Source organism: Apis cerana, linkage group LG1 (assembly GCF_029169275.1).
Source record: "Apis cerana isolate GH-2021 linkage group LG1, AcerK_1.0, whole genome shotgun sequence".
In the NCBI taxonomy this organism is placed as follows: domain Eukaryota; kingdom Metazoa; phylum Arthropoda; class Insecta; order Hymenoptera; family Apidae; genus Apis; species Apis cerana.
Window position 1 is genome coordinate 11,033,880 of NC_083852.1, and position 24,543 is coordinate 11,058,422.

At 19.1% G+C, this 24,543-nt stretch overlaps 2 protein-coding genes across 5 annotated transcripts; one reads left to right on the plus strand and one right to left on the minus strand.

Moving 5' to 3' along the window:
• LOC108001851 (ATP-binding cassette sub-family G member 4) lies at positions 1 to 18,206 on the plus strand. 3 transcript variants are annotated; one of them, XM_017063106.3, is made up of 13 exons: positions 1 to 268; positions 9,393 to 9,696; positions 11,688 to 11,871; positions 12,389 to 12,512; positions 13,243 to 13,388; positions 13,515 to 13,638; positions 13,739 to 13,853; positions 14,096 to 14,224; positions 14,378 to 14,496; positions 14,712 to 14,880; positions 14,962 to 15,218; positions 15,319 to 15,452; positions 15,695 to 18,206. In XM_017063106.3, the coding sequence occupies exons 2-13, from the start codon at positions 9,489 to 9,491 to the stop codon at positions 15,909 to 15,911; spliced, it is 1,926 nt and encodes a 641-aa protein (XP_016918595.1). In that variant the 5' UTR covers positions 1 to 268; positions 9,393 to 9,488; the 3' UTR covers positions 15,912 to 18,206. The 3 variants fall into 3 exon arrangements, with proteins under 3 accessions (XP_016918595.1, XP_016918597.1, XP_016918598.1); XM_017063108.3 differs by lacking the exon at positions 9,393 to 9,696 and having other exon boundaries at positions 11 to 268; XM_017063109.3 differs by lacking the exon at positions 15,695 to 18,206 and having other exon boundaries at positions 11 to 268; positions 15,298 to 15,452.
• Positions 17,903 to 24,326, minus strand: LOC108001763 (ATP-binding cassette sub-family G member 4-like). 2 transcript variants are annotated; one of them, XM_017062949.3, is made up of 12 exons: positions 24,169 to 24,326; positions 23,452 to 23,681; positions 21,711 to 22,021; positions 19,988 to 20,161; positions 19,705 to 19,915; positions 19,492 to 19,599; positions 19,300 to 19,418; positions 19,041 to 19,209; positions 18,837 to 18,937; positions 18,603 to 18,758; positions 18,276 to 18,394; positions 17,903 to 18,203 (listed from the first exon to the last, which is right to left on the minus strand). In XM_017062949.3, exons 2-12 carry the CDS (start codon positions 23,624 to 23,626, stop codon positions 17,978 to 17,980), a joined length of 1,869 nt encoding a protein of 622 aa, XP_016918438.1. In that variant the 5' UTR covers positions 23,627 to 23,681; positions 24,169 to 24,326; the 3' UTR covers positions 17,903 to 17,977. The 2 variants fall into 2 exon arrangements, with proteins under 2 accessions (XP_016918438.1, XP_016918439.1); XM_017062950.3 differs by having other exon boundaries at positions 23,452 to 23,693; positions 24,169 to 24,278.
• Between the last annotated feature and the right edge of the window lie 217 nt (positions 24,327 to 24,543).

Sequence of the window (24,543 nt, forward strand, 5' to 3'; positions counted from 1 at the left end):
GAGGCAGTATAGGGAGTCATGCGAGTCGATCAGCGGTAGTCAGTTAAATTCTCGCGCATGCCACGCGTTTAACGGTGTTATAAATTTTCACAAGTGGTCATGTCCGTGACACTTTTGCCCGCGCTTTCATAGTTAGGTTTGTAAATTAAACAACGCTATGTATTTAAATACATGTATATCAAAATAATAATCGAATTAGTTATAAAAAAATCGAAACATTAAAATTATTTGATAAAAATTGATAGCAGATTTGTTGCATTTTATCCTGGTAAGTGTATATTTTTAATTTTCTTATTAGCGCGAATAATATAAAAGCACGTGTTTACAGTATAAGCGGTAAAAAATTTATTTTGAAAATGTAATGAAATGTAATTAAATAAATTAAAAGTCGTTAACATTATCAATATATAAATCAATAATAAATCAATAAATAACATAAATAAATAACATAAAAAGAATTTAAAAAGAATTAAATATAAGTTGCAAATATGATAATATTTTTTAATCTATTATTTATATATGCTTTAAGAAATAAAAATCTTTAAATAAAAATTTTTAAGAAATAAAAATTTATTCACAAAAATATTTACAAAATATATTGAATATATATAGATATTCATGAAATGAAATGACAAATTTCGAAATTTTTTTATTATTGCAAAAATTCATAAATTTATATTGTTAATTATAAATTTTTAATTTTTTTTCTATAGGAATCATTAAATTTTTTTAAAATAGTGATTTAAAACTTTTATTTAATTAATTATACTTTTTTTTATTTAGATTATACGTAAAATTAATATTTTCTAATTATTTTAATAAATTTCTAATATTTAAAACAATTTTATTTTTATTAAATCATAGTGTTTTTAAATTTTTTTTATAGTTTATTTAATTATTGAACGAGAAAAAGGGCAGATTAGAAATAAAAAACTAAAAAGACAAATATAATTACATTATGACAAATACGATATGTTAATAAATAAAAAAAATATGAAAAATTGCTCGCTTCATTTGAAAACAAGTAAAGATGATTGTGTATCGCTCGCGAATGAAATTCGCGATTCCTTTCACTGCAAAATGAAGAGGTTAACGACCTTATATAATAATAGATATTCTATGTTTTCTTATTTCTGTATTCTATATTTTCTTCATTTTTCTTGTTTTCTATATTTTCTTCTTTTTGTTATTTCTAAATACTAATTATTATCGATATTAAATTAAGTATTTTTTAATCAAATATGATTTATTTTAAATTATTAGAAATAATTATTAATATGTATAAAATAATATATCATTAAATAATATATATATCATTAAATAATATTAAGAATGAGTCAAATAATTTATCACCTTGCTTATAAAAACGCGAAGTGATTCAAACTCGTCCTTATTCAGCTCTTTTGTCCTACTTTATATAACACCTTTGAAGAAGAACTGGGAAATCGCAAAATCATTCCGAACTTCGATTAAACTTTAACTAACATAAAATACAATACACATACATAAAATAAAATTTGAAAATTTCTTAATACACTAATAATAATTATTAAAATTTAAGAATGTAAATTAAATAATTTAATAATATTATTTAATTCTAAATTTCAACAATCATATAAATAAAAATTTAATTTTATTTTCAAGAAAATTAAAATAAATTTGAATAAATTCACAAAAAAAATTAAATGAAAAAGCTGATTGTTTCAAATATTTAGTTTGGAGCATTCAATGTACATATTATCAATATTTCAAGTTTCTTAATGTTATCGTATAGAAACGATTAATATGCACATGTATATTATTAATATAATATTAATATAATATTATTAAATAATCATAAAAATGTTGAAAATTTTGAAATATTGATAATATATATTGATTATATGAAATTATCACTATTTATGTTTCGAAATGCAAATCATTTCTAAAAATTTAGAGACAATATGAAAAAAATAGATAATAAAAAAGATATGTTTCTTTCTAAATTAAATAAATTGCTATTTTTCTGTATTTAAAATATTGTTATAAGTGACTTTGAATAGAACACATTATTATATTTATATTATTTATTTTATTTTTAATTGTAACTATATTATTTTTCTATTTTCTTTCTATACATATGTTTATGAACAATCATCAATATCAAGGTTAAAATCGATATATAATCGAAATATAAAAATATTGATATTGATATTTCATAGAAAATTCGTATGAAATGATTGATTGAACTTTGTGCGTATCGCGTAATGTGCGTATGCTGCTGATGTATTAATCATTTCATGTTATCAGTTGAACATTTAAAATAGGGATATTACAATCTAAATGGATTCTGAAAAATTCATTGGAGCATAGCTTTGCTTGATTTATTTATCGTAATTATAAAACTTTATCATTTATAATGACATTTAATATAAAAATTAGATAAAAAAATAAAATTACTATTTCCTGTTTGATAAAGTGATATGATTTTTTGTAAAATAATTTAGCTTTTAATTGTTTAAAAAAAATCAATAAAATTAATAAATATATATACATATATATATATATATATATATATCTTTTATATATATATATATGCTTTTTATCTTTGTTAAATAAAATAGATATATTTCGTTATATGAAAATCATGTAAGTCATATATAATAGATTATACATTAGGATCCTTTCCGTTAATAATATTGTTATATTTAGATAAAATTTTGATTTTATCTAAATATAACAGTATTTTTATATTTAATTACATGAAAAATTGTTAAACATTTTTAAAAATATATTTAATTTTTTTGATTTGTCTAATCTTCCCTTATAATTTCTATGTTTACCAATTATGTATATTTCATTTCCATTTCTTTAAATTCTAATGTCATTATCATTACTATTATGAATCGTTACTATTGTGAAATAATGAGTAAAAAAAACTAAAAAAAGGAAAAACCAAAAATAAAAGAAAAAATACAAACGCAGAATAAAATACATATTTTTTTATTTTTTCTTTACTCTTCTTGAATATTATATAATAAAATGTTATATTATAAAATATTAGATGCCTTTTCTTTTTATTTGTACTTTTACTGTTTACTTACTTACTTGTTTATTTAATTGTTTATTTAATATTGTGTAGCAATAATTATATCCTTTTTGTTACAATAATAAAATCATACTAAAAAATTTAAAGATAAATTTAAATATTTTGAATCATTATCAGAATAGATAAAATTTCAAATTAGATGTTTATTTATCAAAATTCTAAAAATAAAAAATATGAATAGAAATAATTTTTTGTAAATTTAGACATTGAAAAAGAAAGTTATGATATTATGATTTAATATCATAATACAATTTTTTATTTGTTTGATTATACTATAGGAGCATAATTTGCAATTGAAAATAAAAAAAAATTTTTTTTTTTTTGCCTAAAATGTAATTTTGTAAAATTGTAACAGATTAATATTCAATATTAATAATATTTATTATAATGTTAATAAATTTTCATTACATATTATTTTAAAATATGATTGTTTTTAAATTTTTGAATAAATGGAGATATAATGTAAAAATAATATAAAGATGATCGATTTTTATTTTTATCTTTCTCTGTATTCTTTTAATTTAATAAATAATTATTAATATCGACTCTATGCATAATATTATTATATATATATATATATATATATATATATATATATAATATATTATCTTAATATATTATATATATTATATAATATATATTATATATATATATAATATTTATATATAATATATAATATATTATATAATATTTAATATCTATTTATCTATAATTTTGTAATAAATTATTATATAAATTTCATATAATATTTTTTCTTTTTTTTTTTATTTTTAGTTTATATTTTTGAAGAAAACATCCTTTATATAATCACTCCTTATTAGTAAAATATTAATAAAAGAGAGATTTAAAAAACTAATTATTATATCGCAGTGAAAGTTTAATGTGTAGTAAATATATGTATATAAATAGACTTACTAGTTAATATATTCATATATCTTAATACTAAGACTTTAGTGAAAGTATTAAGTCAATATAAAAATATTTACTATTTCTATTTCTTAATAAGTATATTTAATAAACAATATATACATACATTACTGTAACAGATTAATAAAAATATTAACTAAGTTTAAAATAACTTATTAAATAATATCTTTAAAATTATTGAACTGAATTACTAATTAGATTTTTTTGCGTTTTTAAACGATCAACAATATCGAGCGATAATTATTATTTTATTATTATTTTGGTAATTTATTTTTGTTTTAATATTGAATTAATTTTTATTAAAAGAACAATCGTTATAATTATATTATTATAGATATTATATGTGATATATGTATATATTGATTATAAATGTTCATAACTTACTAAGTTGATTTTTCTATTGCAATAATTATATGAAAATATAATGTTCACAACTGAACATTATATTTTCCTATAAGAAGTTTCCTACAAAAAGTATGAATTTGATATATCTGAATATCTGATTGATTAATTTCAATATTCTTAATATATTCTTAATATATACCATACTTATAATTAAAATTATATAATGTTATGAACGAAAGAAGAGATGCACAACTATTAGTTCTTATTAGCCGTGAATATTACATTAGAAAAAAAAGTAAATATAATATAATTATTTTTTAAATTATGTATATTTTTTTATTAATGACACAATAAATAAAAGAATAAAATAAAAACGATTGTTTTAAATTTATATTTCAAAATAATTTATACTTCAGAATATGTCGATATTGATATTAAAATTGTTTTTATAAATAATATGATTATTTTAAAATTAAATAAACATTAAATTAACAAAAATAACTATTATATTTTTATAGCGTTAATATTTTTTATAGCATTATATAATTTTTAAATTATATAATAACATTATAAAACGATGTATTTAATCATTAAAAATATCAAACTAATAAAATTATCTGAAATAAGAAATTTTTTTAACAATATTTATATTTTTTCTTTTCCTTTTAAATATTTTTTTCTTTTCATTAAACATTACATTATTATTATATATATATTTTATATATATATTTTTTATTGTTGTATTTTATCATTATAAATAATTATTTTATTATTAATTATTTTGATTAATATCTGATTGTGCCTGTTTAATTAATTAAATTCTATTATAAATTAAATGAGATATATATATATATATTAATTTATTCGTGGGATATTTTTTGAAGATCGATAGTAGAAATAGGAACAACAAATACAAAATTGAAGAGTAAAAATTTCAATTGAAAATTTATTTTTCGAGTTATAAGTTGTTTAATATTATGCTGAAGGTATTTATATTGTATATATATATCCGAACTGGACTTTGAAATCTATTTTCCACGATGATTTCATTATTATATTTAGAATTTAAAATGATAATTATATTTTACTATTGTTTTTCGTGTGATTATATTTTTTTATTATAGGATTAATATAATAATTAATATATATATTTTTTTCATGTAAATTATTTTTTATTCTAATTTTTTATAATTTTTGTTTTCTTAATAAAAAATGATACATTATAAAAAATAAAAATTATATTATGTTTGTAAGAAATAATTATTTCATATGATGACTAATGTAATGAATATTAACATCATATTACATTAATATTCATTACAATATTAATATTAATATAATAAATAATAATATCACTTAATTTATTTTATATAATATTTAAAATAATTGTAACTTGATATTTTGCAAGAATGTTTTTACCATATTTTTTACCATATTAATCATGATTTATTTTTAAATTTTAAACAAGTTGATGATAATAATTGGTTGAATATTTAATGTAAATATTATTATTTACATTCTAAATATTGTAGCAATTATAATTCCTATTATTTCCATATCTCTTTCATATAAAATAACTTGCACGCAAGGTATGATTATCGTCCATATTTATAATAATGTGAATTAATTGATTATAGTTTAACAAATCTAATTTAACAATATAAATTTAACAAATATAATTATAGTAACTGAAAAATATAAAATTTTATTTATTTAACACAGATTTTTAAATAAATTTTCGACTATTAAAAATATTATATTAATTTTATATAATAGACAAAATATTTTTAATAATATTAATAATATTAATTTTTTTTATCAAAATATTTTCTATCTAACTCTTTTTAAGTGCTTAATGTAAAAGAAATCATTTTTTTAAATAATTTTACATAATACGTATTCATTTTTCTGTTTTAATTCTATTATTGTTTTTATGAGCGTTATTTAGATATTATATTGTAATTCATATATCTAATTCTATTCTATAAATTTTCAATTATCGAATAATTGAAAGATTATTATATTTATACTTGTCGAGTATTATTGATAAGAATTAGTTCATTCATTCAACTATTATTATTTATTTATAATTAATTTTATACTTCAATATACTAATAATAAATTAAAAATACACATCATTATTACGAGTGACTGTTTAATATTATTATATAGATTTGAAGATTAAATATATAATATCAAATGCTATATTTCTTTAATAAATTTATTATTTTATATACGAAAGATTTCTTATATTTTATTCGTATTTTATATATTATATTAAAAGTAATAAAAGCTGAACTTGAATTTATATTTCTTGTAAACAACTGTCAGTTTGGATCTTTTGATCTTCGTGGACTTTCATTGTTGATTCACTTCATATGATAAGATTTGTGATGTACTTCGACCAACTGTTATAATTTATAGCTATTGTTTCATAAATGGAACATGTAAATACTTGTGAATAATATATTTTTTCTACGACAATCAATTTTTTTATATTTACACTTTGTAATTTGTAAAAATTTAATCTTTATATTTTTATATGAAACTATATAGAAACTTATATTCGTGTAATAATTTTATTATATTGGTTTTATTCTTATTGCATTCTCTTTCAAATCATTAAAGAAATCTTATTTATTTTTAATTATTCTACCAGAATGTTATATTATTAGAATTTCAAGAAGTATAAATGAACATTACTAAAACTTCGACTAAACTTTTGAAACAATGATTGTCGTTAATTCCATAAACAAGATTACAGTTATCGCAATGGAGATAGATTACTTTATTCTCTTTGAGGAAGTTTGCTCAACGATCAAGTTTTTCAATGTCGTTAATGCTTTCGCTCTTTTGAACAATGCTATATACTTTTTTAACTGGCATTTTTTTACTAGTTATCTACATCTCTAACAAAAAAAAAAACAATGAAAAAAATAAATATTAATATTATTGGTTATTTATAAGCAATTTAAAATTCTAAAAAAAAATAATATAAGTAGAAATAAATACTTTATAAAATATAAAACTATCATCTTAATCTTTTAAATTAATTTTAAAAATCTTTTTAAGTCACATTTCAATATTCCATTGAACTAATTTTCTTATTTCTTGTGAGAAGATTTTTTGTATTTTGTATCTTATCGATATTTCTATCAAGATTATAGTAAGAATTCGATTATCTTATCGATGATATTGCTTTCAGAACACATTTTAAATAACTTAAGTCTTCTTGTTATTCTTTGAGTAATCGTTGTATATAACAGAAACTAGGATGCAATATCTTTTGCTTTCACCATTTCTTCCTTTCACATTTAACACATATATCTATATATGTTATCCTTATATGTTAATAACCGTTTCTTCATTATTAAATTAAAAGTTTCAAGTTTTTTTTTTTTATAAAAAAAATCATTTTCTTTTTTATAATATTTATATATTGCGTTAAAAATTCTTAAACTTTTTTTCATGATTCAAATAAATATAGTATAATTATATCATTATTATAAATTGCATCGTCATTATTATTAAATAATTCAAGGAAATTTAAGAATGTTATTATGACATTATAAAATCTCAATACTTTTTTAATTATGATAATAAGAAAATAATAACAAAATATTTTATGTTTTATTCATTATCTTTACAATCATTGTTAATGAAAAAATTAAACATTCATTTGGTATAGTAATTAAAAAATATTAATTTATATTCATATTTGTCTCTTTGTTTTCTTTTCACTATTTGCGATATATAATATATATACACGAAAAAATATGAACAAAAAACTCTAATAATAAGTAAATAATTTTCTTTGTGATAATTTTTTTAATAATCATGGAATAATTTATCTGATTATCTAATTATGATTAATGTTTAGTTTTTGCTTGATTTTCATTAATTATATTGTATTTGATGAATTTATTCGATGACAAGAATCTTGTATTTACATATACCATGTACTTATATATTGAATATTTAATTCAAAATGTTTTAACTTTAATCTAAGTTTTAATTTCTAAATTTCACATATTGATTTATAATATAAATTATATAATATATATAATATAAATTATTTAAATGTAACGTATTATTCAAATATTACACAATCAATTCAATTATATAAAAATTATTTTTAATTATTCTCCGTTTTTTATATTTACCTTATATCTTATTCTATATTCTAATTTTTATTTACAAAATATTTTATTTTTTTTATTTATTTGTTTAAAGCAAGTAAAATATGTTGTCAAATAAAATACGTTGATCATTGAATATTTCATTTGATTTTGATATGAAAACAAACATTTGAAATGAAAATAGAATAAGGAAATATAATCTGATGTTAATCATTTTTTTTACAAATACTTATAAAAACAAATAATTGTAAAGATCAATTATATTTTTAAATCATTCGTATAATTTGCAATTTAATCAATTTCTTATAAATTATTATGCTAATTTATTTTTAACAAAAATTTTTAGATTATGAAATTATTTTAACTTGAATAGAACTTATGTAAAAACAAAAAAAACACGAATAAATGGATAAAACAAAGAATATAATTTTTATATATCCCCTGTTTTTCATAAATTATTAAGATAAATTATTCAAAAATATCTATATATTTAAATATTTTCTAAATTAATATCATTAATTATTAATTTAGAGAATAGATATGTATTTTCTTATAAAATATAATTCTGTTTTGATTGATTAATAAAAAATTTATATTATTTAATTAATAAATTAAAAAAATTAAATAATTATTATGATTGCATTTAATAAAACGCAAAAAAATAGAATTGAATGAAATAACAGGAACAAAATAATGATTAAATAAATATGATGGGAATAGAAGTTCTAAAAATTTTTTAAACAATTAACTTTAAATAAGTTATAAAATCGAATTACAACAATCTTTTATATAATTTTTAAGAAATTTTACAAGATTAAAATATTAATTTTGCTATAATCATTATATTTTGCCTATATCTTTTATAATAATGATCTATTGCTTTCTGATTACAGCTATATGGTGTTTATTGGTCTATGTTTAATTGAAAGCTTATGATTGAAAATTAATATTCTCCGGCTATTTCATCAATTCGTGCAAGATATTTAACAATGGAAATATTAATGCACGAGATGAGTAATGGCCAGGAGACAAGCACAGTTGATACGAAGATTTACACCATAAATAAACAATCAACAAAAAAAATAGAAAATACACAAATCAAAGATGAAGAACGACTCATGAAAACCGATTTGATGGATACCATTGATATTGTCTTCGAAAACATCACATATACAGTGTCACTCGGTTGCAGGAAAGGTCAGTGTTCTTTCAAACTTGAACGCTTTCTTTCTCTTTTTTCCATCCGTTTGTTTTTTTAGAGTAACAATTTTTCTCAAAAAATAATTGGAACATTAATTAATAATCTAATAAAGCTAGGAGTTATTAAAGTTAAAGCAATGAGTATTATATTTATTTAAAAAAAATGTTAATTCGATTTTATATTTTTATAACAAAATTATATATAATGAGTTAATATTTTATGTAATGATATAATATATGATATAATATTTAGAAAAAAAAGATTATGAGAAATATTTTTTCGAAAATTTTAAAATAATTTTAACTTTTGAAGAGTAATTTTAGAACATCGTTTTTTTTATGTACTTTATATTCGAAACTGCTACATTAAAATGGAATTTCTTGTAATTTCTAGCTTAAATAAATGTTCTATCTAGCATTTTTAGACGAACAGATTTAAACTAATTTCTTTTTCTTAACAAAAACGAACAAATGAACAAATGATAAAATTTTAAATTTTATTAAATTTTAATAAATTTCTCAGATATTTGATACATTATATAATATATATAGTAAATGATAAAACATTTTAATTAAAGAGATCATTATAAGATTAAGTACATATAATGTATTATTGTTATGATGTTATGAGTTTGAAATGATAATTTCGTACTTTTATAATTTTCATAGCAAAATCATACGATGGTATGCATTGTATCATAAATATAAATCTGAATTTCATTGTAAATTGTACAACTATCATTATAATTCAACAATAAAAGTCGCTCATGCGTATCAGACTTAAGAATTAAAAACTGTTAAACAACTGTTATGAATTAAAAATGTTTAACATTTTTGTTTAACATTTAATCGTATTTCGAATATATATATATATATATTCGAAATACGATTAAATGTTAAATAATGTTATGTTATGTTATTAAATATATATTTGGAGATACATACATTGAAAATGTATCCATATATTTGCCTGATGTTTAACTAGATAGACAATCGATACCATTGCAAATTCACAATTCCATATTTCATATTTTGTAGTTTCGTAGTAGGATTGCATCATTTAAAAATATAAATCTATCGAATTGCGCAGTCGTAATGGAATCGCAATAAATAAAAGTTGCTTATTTTCATTAAGTTTTATAAAAAGCTAGGTATATATTATTATGCATTATTCGTTTATCATATCATCATTACATGATATATCATACATCATACATGTATCATTACATATTCTACAACATATTAATATGCAATAATACATGTTTGCTATCCATATTAACATATAACATTAATACTCAAATACATAATAAGTCGAATTATTTCTTCTATATTTTCTAGTATGAAATATATCTGATAGATATATGTATATATATTAAAATCTTAGTTATTTATTAATAGAATTAGAATTAGAATTAATAAAAATAATGATAATCAGTTTATAAAGCAAAATTCTGATTAGCGTATTATTATGTAAATATTATATATATTTCCTGTGCATGTATTTATAAATGCATGTATATATAAACAACTTTTATTTATATATTTATATATAAAATTTATTATTTACTAATCTGTTTATATAATAAATAATAAAATTATTAATAAATAATAAAAATTATTTATGTACATGATAACTTTATTTTATTAATTTGCTGACAATTTTGATTTTTATAAACATGACATTGATAAAATTACAAAATTCTTTCTTTTCTAATCATCTGAATAAATTAATTACTGGATAAATTTAAAATTTGTACTAATCAAAGAAATTGTTTACAAATTTAAACAATAATTTTTTTAACTTCTTTGATATTGGATATTGAACGTTATTAGATTTTTAATCTGAATAAATATATGTGTTTTCATATTATATTTCATATTATATCATCTTAATTTTAATCGCATATATCTTATAATCACACATAATGCTTTCATTATTATAATTCATGTGCGGTATATTTTTTAAGTCACAATGGTTAATGTTGCAGGTCAAAAGGAGATATTACACGGAATCAATGGAAGACTTCCAGCAAAACATTTAATTGCCTTAATGGGTCCGTCCGGAGCGGGAAAATCGACCTTGCTGAATATCCTGTCGGGGTTCAGGACGACTGGTGTTGATGGAAATATCAACATCAATGGTCACGCCCGAGAAATAAATTCTTTTCGAAAGTAATTTTTTATTAGTGAATATGATTATATATATGATTATATAATATTTTCATATTATTAAAGATTAAATTATTTTAAATATCATTACATACTGTATTTAATAAATTTGAAAAAATTTCAAAATCTTGAAAGTTGACCATGCATGAATTATTTTTTATTATATAATTTTTTTTCTTATTTATAAAAAATTATTTCTTCTATTATGTTAATCTTTTATTTTCATTAAAGTTAAAGTTTTATTTTCATTACGTTTTAATTTTTTTAACAATCTTTTATAATTTTTTTTTATTATTCTTTAACGCTTTTTAAAAATTTTTTAATTTTCTTTTTTTTAATATTTCGTTAAATTGAATTATGTTTATTGCATTTTTTTTAGAAATATTTTATTATTAGTGAATTATGAAATATGAAATATCGACATTATTTATATAACAGATTGTAATTAAATTTTATATATTTTATGTATTTTTATCGTAATTATTGTTTCATGTAATACGTAATCATGTAATCATTACAGATGTAGCGCATATATCACGCAAGATGACCGTTTGGAAGCTCTCTTGACGGTCAACGAGAATATGACAGTCGCAGCTGACCTCAAGCTGCCCACGAGCACCCCCAGATATGAAAAGGAAGCGATAGTAAGTAACAATTTATTCTCGAGGTCAACTAGTAAGATTTCAATATCTTTTATTGCATCGTTGGTAAATTACAGCATGGAAATACAATAAGATAAAGAAATTTCTATTATAACACATTTAAATACATATTTATACTATTTACTCAAGAAGAACTTTAAAACGCTTTTTTTGAATAAAATATTTAACTAGATTCTACATTCTTTGTATTGAATTGTATTGAATTCCTAACATTTCCATTTTTTTTTAATATAAATTTCACTATAAATGTCATTGCTGTATCTTAAAAACTAAAAATTACAACATATTTCATAAGTTATAATATTATATATATAATATTATCAAAAAATTCTTATTTTTCGTAATTAGAAAATAATAGAAACTGAAAATTGTCAATAAGATATCTAATGTTATATTTGTTAAACAATAATTTTTTGAATTTAAAGGGTTGTTTATTTGTATCTGTGTATATTATTATGAAGAAAAATTATGTATTATAATATTTTGTATTTAAAAAAAAATAAATTTTAGAGAAAATAGATTTTAGAAAAATAAATAAATTTTAAATAAGTTTTAGAGAAACTTATTTAATAAAGATAAAAAAGAATAAAATTATATCAGCATATTTAATTATAGAAAAATTAATAATTCTTACGTTAAATTCTTAATTCTAAATTAATAATGTTTTAGCAATTATCTTAACATTTTTAATGTAAAAGATTTACCTTTTTAGATTGAAGAAATTCTCACTATCTTAGGCTTACGCGAGCATATGAATACTCAAACTGGTAGATTAAGTGGAGGACAAAAAAAAAGACTGTCTATTGCTTTGGAATTAGTTAATAATCCGACCGTTATGTTCCTTGATGAACCGACAACGTCAGTATAAATATTGATTTATATATATTATTTTACTATATTATATATTGTAATACATTTAACGTTATATTATTATATATAGATTTATATTATAAATATTTCTATTATACATAATGAATATTTCAGAGGTTTGGATAGTTTATCATGCACACAAGTGATAAATTTATTAAAATTACTTGCACGGCAAGGAAGAACAATTATCTGCACAATTCATCAGCCTAGCGCGACGATTTTTCAATTGTTTGATTTAGTACGAGATATTCTTTATCATAACTTTTTTTTATATTATCTGCTCATAATTGTTATATTTTATTCAATATTATATTTGCTTACTTTAATTATGATTGCAGGTTTATATATTATCAAAAGGAGAATGTTTATTTCATGGTTCAACCGACCATTTAGTTTCCTATTTAGAAAACATCAAATTGCCATGTCCTGTGTATTATAATCCAGCTGATTATGGTATATGTTAAATGAATGTTATACATGTTTATTTGTCTATCCAATTAAATATAATATTTTTTCGAAAATATTGTATTTATGATGATCCATTCTTAAAATTTCTTTATATAAATTTTTAACTTCTCTTCTTTTTAAAATCTATAATAAATTAGATTAATATAATTAGATAAAAATATACTAAAGAGGAAAACATTTTTCACACATATTTTTTATATTTATTCTTTCTTTTTTTTTCTTTGCAGTAATTGAATTGGCTTGCGGTGAATATGGAGAAGATAAAATATCGTTATTAGTATCAGCCGCGGAAAATGGCAAGAATTTACAATGGTTCAAAAATTCTAATACTTTGTTAGAATCGAATGGTCTAAAAAGTATGTTTTCATTTATTGTGTAATATTATGTAATATGTATAAATTATATAATAAAAAAATAAAAATATATTAGTAATATTACATAAAAATTAAATTAATAATAATATAAGTAATTAGATGTTGATTTAAATAATTATATTTTTTCTTTTATAGCACTACATTCACATAAGAATTTAAATATAAATAATAGAAATAGTCTTCAAGCAACTCCTGTAATACATCAAATCAAAATTTTGATGAAAAGAGGTTTTTTGATGTGTAAAAGAGATACTGTAAGTATTATGAAAATATAAAATTCTATTAATTTTATACACAAATATTAATTAAATTATTCATTCTACCAAATAATCTATATATTATATAATCTATATACAATAATTGATATTTCATGATATTGTACATTTAAATTCTATTATTTTAGTATATATAATTATATAATAATATAAATAATTTTTTTTTAATGTGTTATCATATTTTTTTGTTAAAGACATTAACACATTTACGAATCTTAGCCAATATAGCCGTTGGCTTAATGCTTGGCCTAGTATTTCTCGAATCGGGTACAGACGGTGCTAGAGTATTAAGTAATTATAATCTTCTGTTCTCCATTCTCATACATCATATGATGACCACAATGATGCTTACCGTAGTTACTTGTGTGTAATTTTAGTATTCATTATTGTATATATTTATAATTTAAAAATATAATTTTTAATAATATTAAATAATGTTCACAGTTCCCATGCAAATGAACATTTTATTAAAGGAACATTTCAATAGATGGTACAGTTTGAAGGCATTTTACACCGCTTTATCATTGGTCGACTTACCACTTTCGATATTCTGCTGCTTAATTTTTACTTTGCTTGTATATTTTATTACATCTCAACCATTAGAAATGTCACGATTTCTAATGTTTTTTTCGATTAGTTTACTAGTAGTTTTAATATCTCAGGGATTTGGTCTTATGATTGGAGCAATATGTAATGTAATTGTGAGTATATTTTTATTTTATCGTGTAGAATATTATATTTAAAATAATATAAAAAATTAATATAAAAAAATTAAAATAGCCAATATTTGTTAAATTTTAGAATGGAACTTTCGCAGGACCAACTTTATCTGTGCCAATGATGATGTTTGCAGGTTTCGGTGTATCATTACGTGATATACCAATTTATCTTAAATGGGGTACATATATCAGTTTCTTACGATATAGTTTAGAAGGGTAATATTTTTTTTATAATAATATTTAAATTCTGTAATGTGATAAAAAGCGTGATAAAAATAATGTAAAATGATGTACATGAACTTCTGTTATTCTGTTATATTCTGTTCTATTTTTAATAACTTTTTTTAAATATCTAATACTTAAGATTATATTACTTTTATATTTCAATATTGATATTTTGTGTTAAATATTTTCGATATATTATAATCTTATTTTTTTTTTTTTTTATAATTTCGTAGATATATCAATGCCATATATGGACTTGATCGACCAGTGTTACCTTGTAAAGAAAAAGTTATATATTGCCATTATAAATATCCAACAAAGTTTCTTTCTGATATTGCTATGGAAGGTGATCAATTTTGGAATGATATCGTAGCGCTTTTCATAATACTTATCATAACACGGTGTTCTGCATATTTATTTCTTAAATGGAAAATTATATCTATTCGATAAACCGATCAAAACTCGTGACTTGACGTTCCTTCAAAACTCGTTCTAACGTGATTTCTTGTATGATAATTTAACTATGGATGTTATATAAAGTGAAAATGAAAAATGTATATATCTATTTATATCACTTAGTTTTGCTATTATATCTATTACAGGGTTCGTTTTATAATAAAATAAGATACTATATGATAAAATTTTTAAGAAATTGATAATTTCTTACAAATTTTCGAAAAAAATAAATATATTGCGCTCTTCTGATTTTATCGAAGACAAATATTATTTTATTAAATTGAATATTTGAATATATATATAGATTTGCTATATATTATTTGATTTATGATTCTGAATTCGCAATATATTTGAAACAAAAATTCACGAATTATTTTTTAATTAATAATTGATAGTAATTTTAATTATAATAAATTTTATATTGAATATTGAATACTTTTTATTTTAAAATTAATATGCAAAATTATTATTTACGCTTTGATCAAACATAATATTTGTAATAATAGTGCAATAATGTTTTGATAAAATAAATGATTTCGTAGTTAGATCTTTTCTTTTATAAATGAAAAACAATTATTATATTATTATATTATTATTATATTATTATATTATATATTAATATATATTTATATATTTTATAATTATGTATATAAATATAATATATTTATGATATTTTCCGAAATATTCGGAAATTAGACGTGATATTTAAAAATTGCTCAATAGAAGTCAATTATCAATGCAATTATTTTTTTATTGCAAATTTATAAAAAATTAAAAAATGATTCTCAATTATATATTAAACATATTTCTATATGCCATTATATGTGCTTATTTTTTTATGACATAATTTATGATATCATAAATGCTGTAATTTTCATACTTGTAATCGTCACTTATGCGTATATGTATATTTAAAGTATTTTTATATAATCTTTTATATATATTATATATCTAATATATTTATATTTGGGATCAAAAATGTAGTTAATTAATTATTATGTTTAATAATTTAATATCGCAAAATTTTTTATTTTTTAAACTATAATACAAATATATATTTATAGAACTTATATTTATATATATTTATATAATTTTACAATTTCGATAATTGAAAAAAATATTTTTGAAAATATGAAACTTATAATAATTGTTATAAATTATAAATTTTTTATTGACTATAAATTAGATTTGCTTCTAGCAAAGATTATTCCACTTATTTATGTAAAATTAAAACTTATTAAGACTCATAAATTTTGCATAATTATTAATGAATATAAATATTTAGCACTTAGAAATATTGCTTATACAAGAAAATATTCTCTTTTCTTATCTATTTATATAAGATTTGATAAACGTTATCGTAACATGTGTAGTCTTTCAAGAGAAACTGTTCAGTTTAATATTAATTTTCTTCTAATAATAAATCGAATAATTATAATTTTATCAATATTTTGAAATTTGAAAAATTTAAATAATAAAACTCATATGAAAAGGAAGATCTCATTGTATAAATATCTATAATGAGTTTCTAATCAAAATATGATACATCTATTTTTTTAATTGAAATAATCACGTATATAATTGGATCATATCAAATAGATAAAAAAATAGTGAATAAACAAAATTGAATTATATAGTTACATATTAATATCTAGTCATTATTCTCTATGAATATTAAAATCTTAATATTTTATTATATAAATTTCATAATATAAAGAAGAATAAATATAAAGTATATAAAGAAAATACAAATAATATATATTTCTAGAGCAAAATAAAATATATAAATAGATAAATAGATAATCATTTATAAATTCTTGTTTCTATCTTATCTTTTCTCTATCTCTATATAAACAAATATTTTTTATTACAAAATGAAAACATATATATTTTATTATATTTCATATTATTTCTTTTTTTTTAATCCTTTATATATTTGAAAATTTATCAATGTAACAATATTAAAATAGGAATATATAAAAATATTAATATTAATAAGCCTTTTTTAATAAAAATATTATAACAATAAAAAAGTAAACTACTACATACTAAGTACATCATTATTTAGCTTTATGTGTTTTCCATTTAAGTACTAAATATGTCATAATTTGTAAACATAATATCCAAAGACATAAACCTAATATAATTGTATAATAAGAAATTGTAGGCATATCCATTTCTTCCAAAATTTTTTTAGGCGAACGTAAATGACAATAGATCTCATAACATCGCAATTTTTCTCTATTTCCATCATAAATTGCTTGCAGAATACCTTCAAATGCATATCTATATCAAAAATAATTTTGTTATATAATTAATTTTATATAAAACAAAATAAATCTTTAATAATTAATATACCTAAAAAAACTAATGGCACATAAAGGTTGAAGATATGATACTACCTCGCTAAATTTCAAGAAAAATCCGGCAAATAGTATCATTGGCATATTGAAAGCAGGGATTAAGAATATACCTAACTGAAAATATTAATTAGTTTTCTTATGTAATATGCTATTTTATAAAAGATATAAATCATATTGTTATTAAATTACGTGAAATATATAAATTTATTTGCGATATATGAATTAATATGATATAATGTAATGTATTATTATTTCAATAAACATCAATGATCTTTGATACTGTAAAATTAATTATTTAAATGTGTCTCAAATTATTTATTACTTGCGTATCGAATGCAGCACCAACGAGCATTCCCGATGATTGTCCAAGAATCGTTATTAAAATACAAATTAACCAAGTATGTAAAAATCTGTTGAATTCCATTGGTTGACCAGTCATATAATATGTAATAATGATGAACACTGAAGGTATGATAATCTATAAAGATATTATTTTTATATTTAAAATGATTTTATTTTTTTTTTGAAAAGACATTAATATTATTATTTCGCATACTTGTAATGGTAAATCTGATAAAACTTTCACTAAAAAATAAGATTTTAAACGATACCAATTATTTAAATATTCTCGTAAAAAAACAGCAGTTTCTACGGGAACTGAAAATATAACAAATTAATGTTAATTAAATATTTAATATTTAATAATGTTAATTAAATATTTAAATATTGCAAAAACAGTGTTAATAAATGTTCAACTTACACATTTGCACAGCCGGCATAGAATTTGCAAAATATAAAAACAATAAGATGAAAAATATACAAGCTACATTGCTGTTAGCCTTATTAGCATTAAATCCGGAATCATAAAAAACTACACCTAGTAGAAGAGCTACTATTACATGAGCTGCAAATCTTAATTTTGTTAAAGTCTATAAAAAAACAAAATATTTTGTACAAAAATGAAATATAAAGAATATCAAATTCATATTTGATCAAAAACTTTTGATGTAATGACTAACATTGTCTCTTTTAATACAAATTATTGCTCTCAATAATAAAATCTTCTGTTCATTCCAGATAAAATATAATTTCGATTTATTGATAGTGTTCAATTTCGGAGTAGGTGTAACATCTGTTGCTAAAATATGATTTCTATTATATTTTATAATTGTTAAATTATGTAAATATAAGTTTAAGTTAAAATGTAATACTTATAATAGAATTTTGAAAACATATCTTCCATTTTAAATATTTATCATGACTAATTTTGCGTAGATTGTTCAAATCACCACTTCTTTCGCCTATCACTACTTCTAGAACTATACAAAAATTAAAGATATCAAATAATTTTAATGTTAATGTTACTTATATTAATATATATTATATAATTTTAATATTATTAATTAATATATATTATTCCTTACTAAATTCAGATATATTATAAAATTGAGGACACAAATAGCCTGCTTCACTAAAGGTACAAAAAACATCGTTCCAAGGTCCACAATAGAAGGAAATTCCGTTATGTATAACTAATAAATCATCAAATTGTGATATTATGCGACTGCTGGGTTGATGAATTGCACAAACAATCGTACAACCTTCTTTTGCTATTTTATGCAATAATTCGATTACCTATTTGAAAAATTCAATAAATCATTTCATAAATTGTTTCTTAAAATTATCAGACGTATATAATTAATAGACCTGATATGAGGATGTACTATCAAGTCCACTGGTTGGTTCATCTAATAATATAACAGATGGTTTGGTAATTATTTCTACGCCGATTGACAATCTTTTATGTTCCCCACCGCTTAAATTTTTTACTAAAGTATTTAAACAATTCGTCAAATTTAAATTTTCTGCTATTTCCATTACCTGTAACATTAAATTCATAAAAAAGATCTCAATATATTCGTGAAACATCTTTGGAAAGTTGATTCTAGAAAATTAGAAAGTGTATATATACATATATATATATATATACTTTCTAATTTTAATTACATATATATATACACAAACAATATTTACACATACACACACACACACACACAATATGTATAAAGATATCTAATATGACTATTCATAAATATATGAAATAAGAATTAAAATTTATTGTTTTTGCATTAAATTAATATTTAAACATGAAATTGTAATATCATGAGATCAAAAATTATGAAAAAAAAGAATAATTTTACCGAATTTTGCTAAAAAATATCTATACAAATATATCTATTAGAAATATCTGATTAATATTGTAATTAAGCAATTAATTGATTCAAATATTTTTTTTTAATGAAAATAATATTTTTTTCTTTCAGCATACATGTTTCTAATACGGCTTATCTACAATTTTAATTTATAATGATGAGAGTAAGAATTTTGTAAAACTGAAAAAATGAATTTTAATTGTTCAATATATATTCAATATATATATCATTCAATAATTTCTTAAAAAATATTTTTAATTTCTTAAAATATTTTTATTTCTATCTCTATTTTATCTCTTTATCTCTATTTTATAATAAAAATATTTTTTTTAAACATAATTCTAATAATATTGTTTAAAATTGTTTAAAATCATTTATGTGCAATAAATAATAAAAATATAAAAATGAATATGCAATAAATAATTTAATAAAAATGAAATAAATATATAATATTTATAATATATTCATGAATTAATCAATATTTTTTATAGATAGATTAAATATAATTTTCTCGGATTCCTATTTTGCACATTTTTGAGTTTTAATTAAAAATTTCAATAATTCTAATAAAATATAAATAATCTCTCTTTATTTTGAGTGTAAAAATATTAATTTAATTGATATTAATTTAATTATTGCTAAAATCATATTAAGTGTCTAATTTGATTAAAAAATGTTTAAAATTATAAGCGAAATAGAGTCATCTAATTTCGTTTAATAAATTATTCACTGAATTATTCATATTAAATTATACATATTAAATTTATTTAAATTTATTTATTATATTTATAATTTGAAAAATATACTTTTTTGGATGGATATTTTTTATTAATTTATATTTATTTAATAAATCTGTCGATTATCTCTCTGCTACCGATTTCAATAAATAATTGAAATATATCATAATTTGTCAGTTTGAGCAACTTTTTATCATCAATCAATATCAAAAGTTTTTATCAAATAACTTGAAAATTAAAGCCAATTACCTTTTTATATATAAGGAAAAAATTATTCAAAATGATATCTTTAACAACATATTTCAAATTCAATAAGATCTAATAGAAAGTATATCTATTAGAAATATCTGATTAATATTGTAATTGAATAATTTTAATTAATCTGTAAATTTTTTGTATAAAATATTTCAACAAATTATTTTCCCTATACAAACAAAAATTTTCATTATACAATTTTTAGAAAAATTTAAATTAACCTACAATCAGATTAATGGCATATGGTTCATGAATATTTTTAACTTTCAAACGTGCTGCAATGTATAATGTTTCTTTCGCAGTAAGCAAAGGTAGTAGAACAAATTCTTGTGGCAGGAAACATGTTTGTTTTCGAAAAGCACTACCATTCCATTTTTTACCGTTAATGATAATTGAACCTTCGATATTAGTGGTTTTCAAAGAGCATATAGTACGGAGTAACGTAGTCTTTCCTGCACCAGAAGGACCAATAATCGCCATTAATCTTCCGGGACGAAAATATCCTGTCACATTTTCTAATATCTTCTTTGATTTTCCTATAAAAAAAGGAAATTGAAATAAATAAATAATGCGGATATATTTGTTGAAATTTATTTGACAATTATACGACTTGATGTATCTAATGTAAAATTAAATTGCTTGTATAAATTTAATTTAAGAAACTTCAAGAAATATTTTTGTGAATATATATATATTTTTGTGATATATTATTTTAATCTAGAATTTCTAAAATTTCATTTTTTAAATTTTATTTACTTCGTCCAAATAATATGTATATTATATTATATTATATTATATATGTATTATATATTATATTATATATTATATTATATATTATATTAACATTTAAAACATTTATTACAAAACGGATATTTATTCAACATGATTCAAAATTCTTCAAAAAAATTTTTTTCTTAAATATCGATCTTATAAATATTTACTTCTAAGAATATTTTAATTCAATTTCTTTATTCTATTTAAATCTATTGTATTTATTTACAGGAGCTGTTAAATAAATATGTATAATTATTTTCGTTCATTGTGTTTAATATAAAAGATATTTTATATTTTATACATAAATCATTTTTAATAATACTTTAACTCTTTCTTATTTTTGTTGTTATATTTTTATTATTTTATCATCTATAAAATAACAATAAAAAATTATCTTTTAATTAAAAAAATAAGTTTACTAATACAGTTCTTATACCTTCTTATTGAAATTTTTAAATTATATATCTTCGACTTTGACATCTGCATTAATTAACTATTTTTTACTTTAACGTACTCATTATCGTATTTATGATTATACAAATTGATTTAATAATGAAAATAATTATTGGCAATTTATAATATAATAATCTGTATAAATAATCGGTTAAAATAAACGAAAATCATCAAAATATGTATTAAAAAATAAACAAAAAGAAATATCATTTAAAAAAGAAAATATAAAGAGCGTATAAAATAATATTCAAGATTTTTTAGTATTATAATGCTAAAATTTAATTTTTAAATTTTTAAATTCAACTTTTCGAATATTTAATATGTTATATTTATATTATATTTTTAGTTTTGAATTTTTGTAATTGAAATTTTAATTTAAATATAATATATAAACTTAAATATTTATATTGTTTATTGAATATCTAAATCTGTATTCGATAAATAAACTAGAAAGTAATTAATGCTATCAATTAAAAAATACATCGTAAAAAAATATATGAAATTTCATAATTTTGATTATCATAATTCTTCATTAAAATATAAAGAATCCTACTAATTTTAAAATAATTTTAAAATATTTTTTAAAATTTTATTTAAAAAGCTTTTAATAATTAGAAAGTTAATGCTGATGAAACAAAATAATATTTTTTTTCATTTACCGATAAATCAATTTATCCTTTTTTCTCAACAGTATAGCCGTTCCACTTTCTTTATAAACAGTAAAAATGAAAGTACTTGCCTTTGGAATGGATCGTGTATGAGAGATTATTAAACTCAATGTATATTTTGGTAACTGGTTGGTTGTTTGGATTCAAAAAATTCTGATCGTCTCTCAATTGAATAGTGCATCTTTCCTCGTCGATCATTTTTATTGTTGAATCAACGATTGTATCATAATGATGTGCTTCCATCATTAAATTACTACGCTTGTTGATTATTAAATCTTAAACTAATCGTCAAGCTAAATCACTGAAATTTAATCTATGAATGAATATTTTTATATGTTGCATTATTCGCAATATAATTATGCACTTTGATATATTCAAATTTGATGACAAAATATATTTTATTATTTAAAAAGAATTTATATTCAAATATTCAAAATTCTCTTTACTAAAATACAAATTATTGTTAACATATCATATTCATATTTTGAACAAATTTAAATTTCGAAATATCATAACATTATTTTTTAATTTTTAAAACTTTTAATGGATTATAATTTTGAATTCATTGTAATTAAATTCATTGTTAATAGTTTGACATTTTATACATAACAGATTTTATCAATTGATAAGAATTTCATAAACCTAATAGCAAACAACAAAATAAAAATTCACATTATTTATTAGAATTCTTATCGAAATGATTATATATTATAAAAAGAAATATGAAATGAAAAAAGTGATATTTTGTTTATATTTTATTTGCCAGAAAGAACATTATATTTACTCACCACGAAGACAACAGAAACACACGATATGCTCGAATTCATTACAACGACTGCGACGACTGATATTAACTCTATATTGCAGGGCCGTACAATTTTCTTGCCTGCTTAGAATGATTCAATTCCATTTGATCTTGAATTATACATAGTCTGTTATAACATATGTATATGTGTTTTCTAAATATCGTTTTTAAAAACTAGAAAATATTATTCAATCAAATATTATTTCTAATATATTTAAATATAATCAATAATCAATTTTAATATTTGATTGATAATTGATTGATATAGAATTGATAAAATTAGATTTGTCGAAAAAGTATTTTCCTGATTTTAATAATCTTGAAATATATTGTTAAGATATTATTTTAAGCAACTTTT

Bases quoted from the DNA above. Each gene is read 5' to 3' on its own strand.
- LOC108001851 (XM_017063106.3), top strand. From the start codon at position 9,489: ATGGAAATATTAATGCACGAGATGAGTAATGGCCAGGAGACAAGCACA. The intron at 13,854-14,095 runs GTATATGTTAAA...TTTTCTTTGCAG, and splicing joins TTATAATCCAGCTGATTATG to TAATTGAATTGGCTTGCGGT. The intron at 14,225-14,377 runs GTATGTTTTCAT...TTTCTTTTATAG, and splicing joins AGAATCGAATGGTCTAAAAA to CACTACATTCACATAAGAAT.
- LOC108001763 (XM_017062949.3), bottom strand. From the start codon at position 23,626: ATGATGGAAGCACATCATTATGATACAATCGTTGATTCAACAATAAAA. The intron at 19,916-19,987 runs GTCTATTAATTA...TTTTTCAAATAG, and splicing joins ATAGTACATCCTCATATCAG to GTAATCGAATTATTGCATAA. The intron at 19,600-19,704 runs GTAAGGAATAAT...ATTTTTGTATAG, and splicing joins TTATAATATATCTGAATTTA to TTCTAGAAGTAGTGATAGGC.